Source organism: Schistocerca serialis, chromosome 2 (assembly GCF_023864345.2).
Source record: "Schistocerca serialis cubense isolate TAMUIC-IGC-003099 chromosome 2, iqSchSeri2.2, whole genome shotgun sequence".
In the NCBI taxonomy this organism is placed as follows: Eukaryota; Metazoa; Arthropoda; class Insecta; order Orthoptera; family Acrididae; genus Schistocerca; species Schistocerca serialis.
Window position 1 is genome coordinate 359894087 of NC_064639.1, and position 13482 is coordinate 359907568.

The following is a 13482-nucleotide window of genomic DNA, read 5'->3' on the forward strand; positions in this document are numbered from 1 at the left end:
CTATATTACTAAACACAATCCCAGCACCTGGCACCAGTTGCAGCATAGGAAGAACATAAATCCGATTTTCAATATTTTACACCATTATCGACCAAATTTAAAAAATTTAAAATACTGTCATAATCTTCTCATTAATAGGTATAATTTTATGTTAAAAGTTTAATGTAATGAGACAAGTATTACAGTTAGAAAATGTGTGTGTGTCTGTCTTGAGGCAGTGTAACTGACAAGAGTGCAAATACCCGGCTTTCATTCATCCTGAGTTTAAGAATGAGAGCACTTAGCGATTTCCAACAAACTTTACACACAATTTGAAACCTTTATGAAACTTTTCCTTGCTGACAACCACACAAAATGATAACAGGAAAAAGTTTCTAATTTACTACATTTTTGCTATTCCTGCAGTCAAACTTCAGCATGATGTTTTAATTTATTACTTCTTTGCTACTAAATTTGTTTGCAACACAGTTTTCAGAGAGTATCCACATATACATCTGAATGTACCTGCAAAATCATACCACCGTACAACACAGAGTTAAGGAAATGTGACACCATAAACATTGAGAAGTGTTAAAACTAACTTTTACTTAAAATGGAGCACAAATTGCCAGACTATATTCATGAGAGCACTTAGTACTTCAAACAAACTTCAAGCATAATTTCAAACCTTTCCTAAACTTTTCCTCACTTGCATACCTAAAGGCAAATATTTAATACACTGACTCACTTGTAAAGTAATCAGACATTTGAAGCTATTTTGCACATGGGGATTTGATTTATGAACAATCAGATGTATAATAGTATGTATTACTACGCTAAGCCAAATATTTCATTATTTGTGCAGGAAGTATTTTTGTTTTGTTTTGTTTTGTTTTGGAAGAGCACAAATTTGTGAAAGAAAATTTAAGACAATGCTCAGAAACAATATGGGAGATGCAGCTGTGAAATCCAATTAGGCCCAACTTGATTTAAGAGAAATTGCACATTGTAGTACAAATCAGGAAAGGTTCAATTAGTGATACGAGAGGTCATGATGAAAACAGAGAGAGACATAGTATGAACATTTCACAGCTAAACTGAAACAGAATAAGAAGAAGAAAAGAAGAAGAAGAGATGGAATACATAAACAGTAATAGCAGTGATAACCAGTTGTACTACCTGAAAATATACCAGATATAGAAGAAATACATGTCAGTCTCCTGGAACAGATAGCCAGTTGAGCAGGTTTAAAGATCTCCACAGCAAAAACTGACTAAATTTTTTCCTAACATAAAAGTGCACCATAATTTTTAGTAAGAGTCAAAGGTCAAATAGAAAAGGTTAAAAATTCAAGAGCAGCATCTACAAGAAACAATTTAAGACAATGGGTTAGTAAAATCTGTCAGGGATAGGATACACTAAAACAGAAGGAATATCTGGAATAGCAAAGAACATTTGCAATAATAAAAAAAAACACATTACAAAATGGCTATGGGTATTAGGGAGAAGAATTACAAGAAAAAGTTTAAGCACAAGAAATACAAAAGCCTTCAAGTTAAGAAGTAATGATGATAAATATCAAAACAAAGACAAAAACAGAACAAAATAAGAAAAGAAGACTGTTTTGGATATTTTTACAAAAATAGTGACTTAATACTAAATTGGTAGTCTATATAACTGCAGCAAAAATTCATAGCTGTACAAAGATGTGTAACATTTTAGGGCTCTATCAATACAAAACATCATAATATAATACCTAAAGACACTCTGAACAAATAAATCTTATATTACAATAAACACAAATATTAATTCTTATTTCTTTAATGCTTCAAACATTTTAGGGACTCTTTTTCTTGATAAAGAGACAGCTTAAAAAGCAAGTAATTAGGAGCAAAGGAGACCAGTTACCAAATAGTAGAAGTGTTAAGTTGTCAACAGGCACATAAAAAAGGATGAAACATTTCCTAGCTTTCAGATGAATCCTTTAACAAACTATGCTAGAGGAGAGAGAGAGAGAGAGAGAGAGAGAGAGAGAGAGAGAGAGAGAGAGAGTGTGTGTGTGTGTGTGTGTGTGTGTGTGTGTGTGTGTGTGTGTGTGTGGGGGGGGGGGGGGGGGAGACACCATGTGGATGCATATGTATGTCTCTTGCTTGATAAAGGATTCGTGCCTTTTTTGTGTGCCTGTTGATGCCTCAAGCTTCTTCTATTGGATGAGTGGTCTCCTTTGACATTCTACCAGAACTTTCCTTACTCCACAGATATCTTAAAAAGTTTGAAAAGAAATACATTCCATGTCCAGTTTCAAACATGTGTGGCCTGTAAGTTCAACACAAATGACTCCTCTTTCAGAAATAATTGTTACAGCTTATTCAGGGATACAAAGGTGACTATCAATGACCATAAAATATTTCGCATAATTTCTAATAATCCCTAGATTTTTTACGATACTGGAAAGTATTAGGTGGAATAAAAGTAAAGGAAGAAGTAAAGGTTATCACTCACCATACAGCTGAGGCACTGAGAATCTGTAGGCACTTAAACAAGACTGAAAATGTTGCTGAATTTTTGAACAATGTTCTTCTTCAGAGCAAAGTAACAAAAGGCACACTCACATACACATGTATGGCAACAATGTCAAACCCGACTACAATGGTCCAGTGCTGCTGACTGATTGGGGCAAGGGGCTATGTTGGATGGAGTGGGTGAGAGCAGCAGGGCAGCCAGGAGGGAGGATGATAGCTTGGAGGAAGAGGCTGCATGACAACATGGCAGGAATGATGCATTCATCGATGCAGGCAAGGGAAGTTTGAAGTGGCATATGATGTAATGGAGGAATGAGATGAGAGCGGGAAACGGAGGGAGGGGGGTTTACAACAGAGGAAGAGGGAGATGGCAGAGAGGAAAGTGTAAGTGTACATCAAGTGTGAAGGATGTGATCCAAGGACAGTACTCCACTACCTAATCCAGAGGATCACTGTCTCTGCTGCCTGATGCCAGATTCAGAAAATCTGGGGGGGGGGGGGGGGGGGGGGCGACAGTGATCTAGATGTCAGAGTCACTTTGGGAGGGTAGCAATGATTTCTGGTAGGATGATCCTCATTTTAGTACATGATAAATGGTTAAGATCTTATTTATATGAAACGGTGTACCTATTCTTGTCTTGAAGAAGGCATACTGTTGAAATTCGGGTTCTGCTTCTTCAAACATGACATTTTTCAGAAGCTGCCCTAGACTCAAATTGACATCAACCTGTGCCTTTCCAAATATTTTCATGTAAGGATTTGGTTGAGCAGCACCCGAGACATTTTGTACTCTGTTAGACAGTTGGAATTCCACAGCTCCTGTCTCAAGGCGAACAGCAGAGTTAGTTGGTGTAGTTGCTGTTAACTGAATACGCTGTAATAGATTAAAGAAATATGTGAGAAAATAATGTAAGTCTCTTTGTTTTTTTTTTTTTTTTTTTTTAAAAAAATTAAGACATCAGTAATGAAATGCACACAGAGAAAATAAAACATAAATTTCCTTACGAAAGATCTGTAGGATTTCTCAGAACGAATATCCGTAAAAAGTTGTTTATGTAAGTTCCAATAAACTGTTGACCTAGAAGATCTTAAGTAAAAGAAGTGTTGAGGAAAAACTGAAGGTGAATGTAAATTAACAATTTATTTTATCTACAAATTTGAGGAAAATAGTATACTGTCAACAATAATAAGATTTAAGATGGATTACAACCTCAAATGGTCAAGGATTGGGCACAAAACTGTATATGGTCTTGTTTCAATTATTATTTTGGTATATGTCTGATGTCATTAAGGGAAATAACAGAACCTATGTCTCTATAGGGACAGGAACTGTTTCTTCCAAATCTGAGTCCAACATCTTAGCCACTGTGTGCCCTCGCTAGGGGAAAAAACAGGAAGAAAGAAAAATGGGGAATGCAAAAGAGAGAAAATAGACATGTACATACATACAAGCAAACAAAATGAAATAAAATAATTTGTTTTTAAGTTATATTTTGATTGTAATACTGTCAAACATATATTCACAGAATGGTTACAATAATCAATATATTTAATAAACAGGGAAGAAAGGCAGATTTTGTTTCTTACTTTTATCCTGATCACTAAAGAGAAGAGTATTCTTTTAAGAGATGAAGAATTTGTCTCTTCGCTTCCTTCAAGCCACAGAGGAACAGGCTTCTCCCCACCATACACTTTCTGAACAACTTCATTTACTTCCTGCAAGCAAAACAAATGAGTTACATTACAATTAGTAACAGATAAAACCTTCCACATTCCAACAAACGTATACTTGCTCATTATATAAGCACTATCCAAATCAAACTATAATTATAGAGGCAAAGTTCATTCTCTACAATCTGGGACTATCAACACACACAAACTACTGAAGTATGAGGAAAATTGTCTTAAGAAACAACAGTATTAATATAAGTATTACCAAAAGGAGAAGTCTAAGGCCACTAATTAGTTGTTTGGGGTGGGGGCAGGAGGATTTCTAAAGCGGGCTTTACACAACGATCCGCCGTGAATGGTACTGGTCTAGTGCGACAGCCATCTGGTGGTAGAATGGGTGAAACTATGAAATTTAGCAGACACATGATCCGTGCGCCAGAATAGAGAACAGTTCTAAACTACCGTCAATCTGCGCACGCGCAGTAAGTAGCAATAATGCGCGCATGCGCAGAAGGGTGTACCACAGTGAGTTCTGCTTGTTGTTTGGCTATTGTTAGGCAGCTAGTGGCTAATTTCAGATTTTAATGTTGGGGATCTTCCGGAATTTTTTCAACATGCATGTTTCATAAATGCAGAAAAGAAACTTTTTTTGTAGTAGACACTTTTACACTAGCTGTTCCTCTCTGGGGGACACCACATTGACGAAGCACTGTCCATGCAGGTGGAGAGGCTTATGTATCCGCATGAAGTTTAGGTATATGCCGAAGGTAAAGGACCTACTGCTGGAAAGGCCTTAGCTGATGTATCAGACTAAGAGTGTCCCACAACATCCCATCTTTCCTATCCACTCCTAGTCCTTACCCAATTCCCTTTCCCAACCCAAGGTGTGATGCGATCTGTGTCGAGGGGTGCTTGGCACAAGGGAAGATGTGTCACAAACGGAGCATCAGGGATACCGGGTGACCTCCTTGAGTAAGCAGCCTTACACTGTGTGGGCTATCTGTGGTGTGGACCGTGTAGATCCCCAAATCTCGTGAGACGAAGATGGACAGAACTAAAGAAAATAAATTAAAACAAACTGAGGGGCAAACTGAGACCTCAGTCCCCTAACATCAGGGTCAAGACTGATGGAAGGCATTCACACAACTGAATCAGGATCTAGACCTGAACCAGAAGTGGGAACTGTAACCAAGAAGTTGGACCAGATAAAGATTAAAGCCTTGTCTGGGGCCCAGAGGAGGAAACTCCTCAGGGAACAGACAAAAGGAAGGGAAAGAATGGCTTACCAAAGATAAGTGGAGGGAATTAAAAGTGCTCGAGCCTAAGACCCCCAAGAAAAAACTGTCTCAAGTTGAAGGGGATATGCAAACCCCCCACAATGTCGAAGACAAGCAGCAAGAGGATAAGGGAGGAATCTAAGACTCCCTCCTCCCTGGGAAAGCGTGCCCAGAAAAAGCAGAGGCAAGAAATAGGGAAACAGACCTATAGTACTGCAGTCTTGGGCTTTAAGATGGCAGTTATCCAGGAAGGCTATCCACTGGGAGCCATCACCTGACAGCAGGAGGAACTTGTATAGATGGCCGTCTTTGAAAAGACTGGGGGGAGGAGGGGTGGACGCTGATCCAGGACTCAACTTCAGGAGGGTCTATCTAGATCGTGGTGCCCTTATTTTTGTCTGTGAGGGCATGCACACGGTGGAATGGCTTAAGGACAAGGTGCCCATGATATCCCAATGGGAGGATGTGAAGCTGCTGGTCAAGACGGTAGCACAGCCCAGTGTGGGGCAGCAAGGACACCAACAACAGAGGTGAGTTCCTTCTTGAACTTCCCTTAGCTAGCAACTTGGAGGCCCTGAATAGGAGCACTGAATCTACATTCAGGAATACCAGAAGGTAAGAAGTAATTGACATAACCTTTGGTTCCATGATGATGGGCAGATATGTCAAGCAATGGCATGTGGCGTTAGAGCCATGCTCATCGGACCACATGTACATTAAAGTCAAGGTTGAAATGGGAATCAAACAGACCATGACCTATTGGAATCTCAGGAAAAAAAACTGGGTGATATATAGGAGGGACCTTGACTTAAGCTTTTTGGAAATTAAAAGTTACGTAAGGAATATAGTAGAGTTTGAGGAAGTAGCAGAGGCTGTTACCTCTGCCACAGTGACCTCATATCAGGACAACTGCACAATCACAAAGAAGTGCACAAATAGGAGTGTGCCTTGGTGGAATAATAACTTGGGAACACAAAGAAATCAGGTACGAAGACTGTTTAATCTTGCGAGACGTAAAAGACAATGGGTAAAATATTGTGAGGCCCTTGTCAAGTACAACCTCGCAATAAGACAAGAAAAGGAGGCATACTGGAAGGCATTCTGTGAGGAAGTGGAGGGCATGGCTGCTCAAGCCAGACTTCACAGAATCCTCACTAGAGTACCAACCAATCCAGGACGTATGTTGAGGAAGGAGGATGGGGAATACACAAAGACAGCACTTGAGACATTGGAACTGCTCCTCAAAACTCACTTTCCTCAATATGCTCTGCTGGACAACACAGACCAGAATGTGATCCCAGAGAGACAATGGTTATCAAGGCACACGAAGAGAGAACTGGGAATTTGCCAAGGAGTGTGTGGACTTCAATAAAATCCAACGAGTGGTGGGAACATTCCAAGCATTCAAGTCACCTAGTCCAGATGGAATCTTTCCTCTTCTCCTGCAACAGGCAGGAGAGAATCTCATGAGTCCTATGCAGGTTATTTAGGGCTAGCCTAACAGTAGGAATCAATCCCAATGCTTGGGGGGGGGGGGGGGGGCAGTGAAGGTTATCTTCATTCCAAAGCCAGGGAGAATTAATCATACCAAGGCCAAGGATATGATACCAACCAGTCTGTCCTCCTCCATTCTCAAAACACTGGAAAAACTGGTTAATGTATACGTTGGGGAGAGGAGGCTAATTAGGACCCCTCTACATTCAAACCAACACACATATCAACCAGGTAAAGTGAGATAGCTCTCCATCAACTCACTGGGAGGGTGGAGAAAGCACTTCACTTCCAAGAAATAGCCCTCTGCATCTTCCTGAGAGGGCCTTCAGTAACACGACCTTCAATTCAATTCAATCGTAAGGGCAGCAGAGGTGTATGACCTAGGAATCACTATGTGTAGGTGGTCCAGGGCCATGTTAGTGGAAGGAAGGTAGAGGCTACCATGATGAATGAAAAGTTTGTAATTAACACCACTAGAGGTTGCCCACAAGGACGAGTTCTGTCCCCTTTATTGTGGAATCTAGTGGTGAATGAAATCATGGAGGAACTAAATTCCAGACAATGCTTTTGCCAAGGACGCGCAGATGACCTTGTCATAGTAATACTTGGCAAATTTACTGACAGAGTTAGAAATATGGCACAAAGTGCATTGGACTTGTGCTAGACTGGTGCATTACACAGGATCTAAGGGTTAATCCCATGAAGACTGTTGTGGTGCCATTCACGAAGAGGCATATCCAACACTCAAATTGGAATCTAAAGCTCTTCAACAAAACTCTACCTGTGAAGGGGATAGTGAAATATCTAGGGGTAACCTTAGATAAGAAACTAACATGGACACCTTCCATTAAGGACGTCTGCTCCAAGGTGAAAGGTACTCTAGTGAGTACCAGAAGGGCTTGTGGTAAAAACTGAGGCCTAAGCCCCAGAGGTATGCTCTGGATATACACCGCAGTGGTTGGACCTATGATTTCCCATGGGGCCGTAGTGTGGTGGAAGAAGGTAGAACAGCAGGTTGCAGCTAAGGAGTTTGCTAAGGTGCAGAGAGTGGCCTTGCTTAGCCATAACAGGCAGAATTAGCAGCACACCAACTGCTGGGATGGAAGCCATGCTGGACATGCCTCCCCTACACCTTTGGGTCAAGATGGAGGCAGCAGCTGGGGCATACAGACTTAAAACTGGCAAAAACTGGATCTCATCGGGATATCCAGAATCACACACTAACACAGTGAGTGAGGTAAACATAGGAATGGCTGGGAAATACCGGCTGACTATATAATAACTCCCAACTGCTTCAACAAGCCTTACAATATATTATTTGGAAGCAAGGAGCAGTGGGAAAAAACCATTCGACACCATATGGGGGGCATTGTTTGGTTCACCGATGGGTCGAAAACAGACCAAGGCGTTGAGGCAGGGGTATACGGTGTTCAGCCAAGACTGGAGGGCACCATCTCTCTAGGAAAACTGGCCTCACTATTCCAAGCTGAAACTACTACAATCAGGGCATGTGTAGAGGAGAATATGCACAGGTGCTACAAGGACCGCAGCATCTACATCTATTCAGACAGCCCGGCAGCACTGAAATCACTGGCAGCTCCTGCAACGAGATCTAAGGTTGTGGCAGAATGCCACAGGGCTCTGGTGGAGCTAGGGGGAAGCAATAGGGTAATCCTAGTGCGGGTCCCTGGCCACTCAGGGATCTGTGACAATGAAAAAGCCGACAGATTGGTCAGGATGGGGGCAACAACTCCATTTATTGGACCGGAACCTGTCCTGACAGTCACCAAGGCTATGATCAAACTAGAACTGCGGAACTGGCTTAGGAAACAGCACATAGAATATTGGACCAAGGTCCATCAACAAAAACACGATGCCTGAGCCGTTTTTTAAAAGAAGCTCTGTAATCCTAGGATTGAACAGGAAAGAGATTAACTCATGACTGGACTGAGGACCAGCCATGGGAATTTCAAAAAACACCTACACACAACGGGTATAACGGAAGAAGACCCTAAATTTAGGTTCCGTGATCAGGGTGAAGAAACTGCATCACACCTAATCTTTGAATGAATGGCACTGGAGGACAAAAGATACAGAATCTTTGTGACGACTACACCTGATGAAATTGTGCATAACAAAAAACTGTAAAGGGACTCCTTTCACTATTTAAGGGCATTGGTTGGCTTTACTAGATATAAGGGTGAAATACTGCACAATTAACTTGGTTTCGGTGCGGGCAGTGGTGGGTTAGACCAAAGTTGTTTAAGCTTCCCTGTCAAAATCAAATCAAATCAGTACTAGCTGTTTGTGAAAGGAATTTTTTCTATTGACAGCTTCGTATTCTAGAAATGAAATAGAGCAAAGAGGCGTTAAGAGTCTTAAATCAGGCATACAGTGAGGAAATGTATGTATGGCCCACTGTATATAATAAGGTAGTTGGGAATGTTTTTTCTGAGTAACATAACGTTACACGGTGTATTTTCGATTTGTATAGCAATGCCTTAGTTTACGAAAGTTCATGTTTGATTTGATTGCATCTCTTGCTTGATTTCAGCATGCCAGAAAAGAGAAGCTGGCTGTGAAAGGGAGAAAGTCCTTGCAGTTTTGCCCAGTGCAACAGACGAGGACTGCAAGACTCTGAGTAGCACATATATATAGTCAAAATGTGGAAAAAACACAAGTACATCTTTAAGTATCGGTCCCTTACAGTGTTGCAAATTGAAGTGCATATATCCACAACAACTTTTGAAATGGTGGGCTTTGCTATTCTGTGGCTAAAAGCCAGACTTAAAGGATTCCCCAGTTGCCAGGAAACGTATGGTTACATCCAACCTGCAACGTAACAGGGCATTTACCGGTATTTTATTCATGATCTAGGCTGGTATAATCACAAAACGTATGAACACATGACTTAATTCTTACTTTCGAGAATATGAGACAGCCTCCCTCATGACTGTGTCAGACTTGCTAATTCCATCTTCTGTAATAGACAGCAGCTTCTCGAAACAGGCCATGTCCATCCTCCAAAGCTCCGAAATTCATGCAGATCTTCGAGCTTCAGTTCTTTCATAAGCAGTGAATATAACCCCCTGTCTTTGTCCCTTCTTTTCAGCCAGGATCAAACTCAATGTCTGGCTTTTTGTTTTCATCATCGTTCAGCCCTAATCCGAAGATTTACTGTCACTACCAGGGCAATAGCTCCAAAAACAGGTGGGTCCTCCATGTGCAAAATGCTGTATAATTACAAGTACCTGTGTAACCAAGCATCGTAATATAAAACTAACTATTGAATCTGCAATTCAGAACACTAGTAACCTACATAAGAGAATAACAATTACTTAATAAATAATGATAAACATTTTCTTATGACATAGGAACCCTGAGTGACATCAATAAATTCAAACGGATGACGTTCCAATATGCCACACGGCCCCCTTGTGTTTCATGCGGTAGCACGAATGACTTTACAAGAGATCAAACAGTTCTGTCTGCATTATGTGCGTTATCACTGTCTACTGCGCATGTGCGCCAGGTATATATTGCGTGGATGGTGTAATAGGTCTACGTGAACCAGCCTTAGTTTCAGAGATACATGCTTGGGGCACTGGTGCATGGTCTACAGTCTAGGCGCATCGTGTAATACGGGCTTAAAGCTGCAATACATTACTGGTGAGGTCTTAGTGAAGATGGTTTATCACAGCTTCCTCTGACATATGGGTGACACACAAAATTTGCAGCTGCAACAGATATGAAGGGCGGTCAAAAAATTTTAATCATCATCTCAAAAAAAGTGTGAGGTAATTTGTTTTCTAGAACTGAAGGGGGATAACACTGCAACAGTCCAAGATGAGTTGGCGGAACTGTACAGCAATGACAGACAGAAATGTTAAGTAGCACGGATGCTTCCAGTGTTGTTAATCCAGACTGAATGGAAAAAAAATGAAGTGGCAAACCATCTCTCTGTGAAGAACCAGGGATCACAAGAGAAGTGGAGGCCCCGGTGTTTGAAAAAGCATCGTATCACAATCAAGGTGATAGTAAAAAATTCAAAATCAGTTACGTATGAAATGTCAAACATGACAAAGGTTGTTGTATGCTAGGTTTTTTATAACTACTAAAAAAGGTTGTCAAATTAAGGCAGCACAGGAAATGTTGCTGCTTTTCAGGCCATTCCACGTGCCTATAGTCATATAATTACCACAGACGTAGTGAATCACTCTAACTCTGAGACAAAGGCACCAAGCTTGCAGTGGAAGCATGCGGATTTACTATTGCCAAAAAGACAAACACAAAGCATTATCAGAAAAAGTGGTCTTCAGGCTTACTACCAATATCTGCTGATGAGGTTACAGGTAATTGCCAAGATGACATTTTGTAGGAAGCTGTCCAAGGGGGTGTTTTCGCTCCATGAGGAAGTCCCAATTCAGTCTGCTCAGGATGCAGTTAGGGCTCGCAAAATTTGTGCCCACCTCCCTCACCCCCAAGGGCACCCGTACAATAGTTTGTAGGGAAGGGCTTAAACCTGGAGGTATGGAATATTTTGGAAGGCAAATCACAGTTTGTAAGTAGCCATAAAAAAGTTCCATTCAGAACCTATTACAAACCTGCATAATACTGACTTTTAAATCATTTTCTTAAAAGAAACGCACCTAACTACACAATATTTTTTCCTCTCCTTGAGGGCTGTACAGGGCCGCGGAGTCCCCTTGCCTCCCTGGATGTGGGCATCCTTGTCCACCCCATATTCTCCTGATATGACACCCAATGCTGTCTTGGTCTTTCACTAGATGAAGAAGGCACTGTGTTGCAAGCATTTCCAGAATAGTGACAAGGTAAATTTTGAGATGGAACGTTTCCTAAACAGCCAAAATACCGGTTTCTGCAACCAAAGCCTCCACAAGTCACACAACATAGAGAAAAATGTGCCACACTGAAGTGTGAATACATTGAGTATGACTAATTTTCATGAGTTCAGGTATGTTTATTGTAAGTGATGATTAAAATTTTATAAATACCCATTGTTGTTGTCTACAATAAATATTTTGAAGTGTAATATTGTGTTTGTACTCTTGTAAGTGAACATGAAAAGAAATGAAGAGTGTGTGAGAAACTTTGTGACAGTAACATTTGATTCCACGAAACATACGACTGAAGCTGTTCACTTGAGAGTTGTATTAACACAGCATTCCCCCTCCTTACTCTGCAGTAAATTATGACAGAACATGAAATCTAACCTAGGGCCTTGTTTGGTGATCATATGTTTTGTATTAACTTCTCCACTTTCATTGCCAACCAAGTTCAACAACAATGAAAATTCTTTCATTACTGCGATTCAAAACCACTACTGCCAACATTGTCAGAATTTATGACAAAGTGTGAAAACAGGTCCACGTACACAAACGTATACTGGTTGGTACATAAGGAATACATGCTTTTAAAGGAGCCAGTATGAGACAAATAATGTCCCATGAAATATAAATATTTCAGAGAGTGCACCCTGACAGTTGAGGCACAATGGAATAAGGAGCAAGGAGCACGACGTTCATGATGTTGAGCAGTCCTTCAGAAATAAAAATTATGATATTATGCATTGGCTCTCCTTTCTTTAGACTAAATTTTTGCATAATAGTATCACCCATAATAACAACACTACAATTCAGTGAAGGCAATCATGAAATAATTATGAAGAAAAAACCCGAACCCGAGTTCGAGTCTCGGTCAGGCACACAGTTTTAATCTTCCAGGAAGTTTCATATCAGCGCACACTCCACTGCAGAGTGAAAATCTCATTCTATCAGAAAAATTATCAGAAGAACGTCGGCCAAAGAACTCGTGACAGAGGCCGACAGGCAGTTTGTAAACTGTGAACCATTATCCATCACAAGCGTATAAGGCAATCCTTCAAAGGAAAAAAAAATTGGAGAGGGCCCAAATCTTAGCTGTCGCTGATGTCTATGGACACTGGATAATGTATGAAAAATCAGAGAAAGCATCGACAACAAAAAACTGGTAAGACCTGACGAAGGGCTCAGTGAAATCAAAATGGATGTCTTCCATTGGACACTGCAGTGCAGGCCACAGAGAGTGCATCGCCCACACTGCGTCCTGTTGGGTAGCACGCTGAGAGGAGGAGTAGGAGGTGGCGGAGGAGGAGATTAGTGTTTAACGTCCCATTTACAATGATTTCGTTAGAGACGGAGCACAATGTCGGATTAGGGAAGGATCGCGAAGGAAATCGGTTGCGCCCTTTCAAAGAAACCATCCCAACATTTGCCTGGAGTGATTTAAAGAAATCATGGAAAAACCTAAATCTGGATGGCCAGACACGGATTTGAACTGTCGTCCTCACAACTGCGGGTCCAGAGTGCTAACCACTGTGCTACCTACTTGAGCACATCGAGAAACAAAATGCGTAATGCTGCCATTGATGCCAGGCCACAACACATGGTGACAGGCCACCGACTTAGTATGCGAGACTTCCACCCTAATGTCCCTGAGATATTAGTGGAAGCACATCCCACTGTAGGACAGCTGGGGTT

General features: G+C 41.1%; 1 protein-coding gene across 1 annotated transcript in view; it reads right to left on the bottom strand.

Annotated features, from left to right (window-relative positions):
• LOC126457180 (transmembrane protein KIAA1109) overlaps positions 1-13482 on the bottom strand; it is a 507473-nt gene that overhangs the window by 147458 nt on the left and 346533 nt on the right. Inside the window, exons 59-60 of the mRNA XM_050093265.1 lie at positions 4089-4217; positions 3129-3375 (exon numbers count right to left, since the gene is read on the bottom strand). Coding sequence (XP_049949222.1) covers positions 3129-3375; positions 4089-4217 — 376 coding nt within the window. The remainder of the gene's footprint in view (positions 1-3128; positions 3376-4088; positions 4218-13482) is intronic.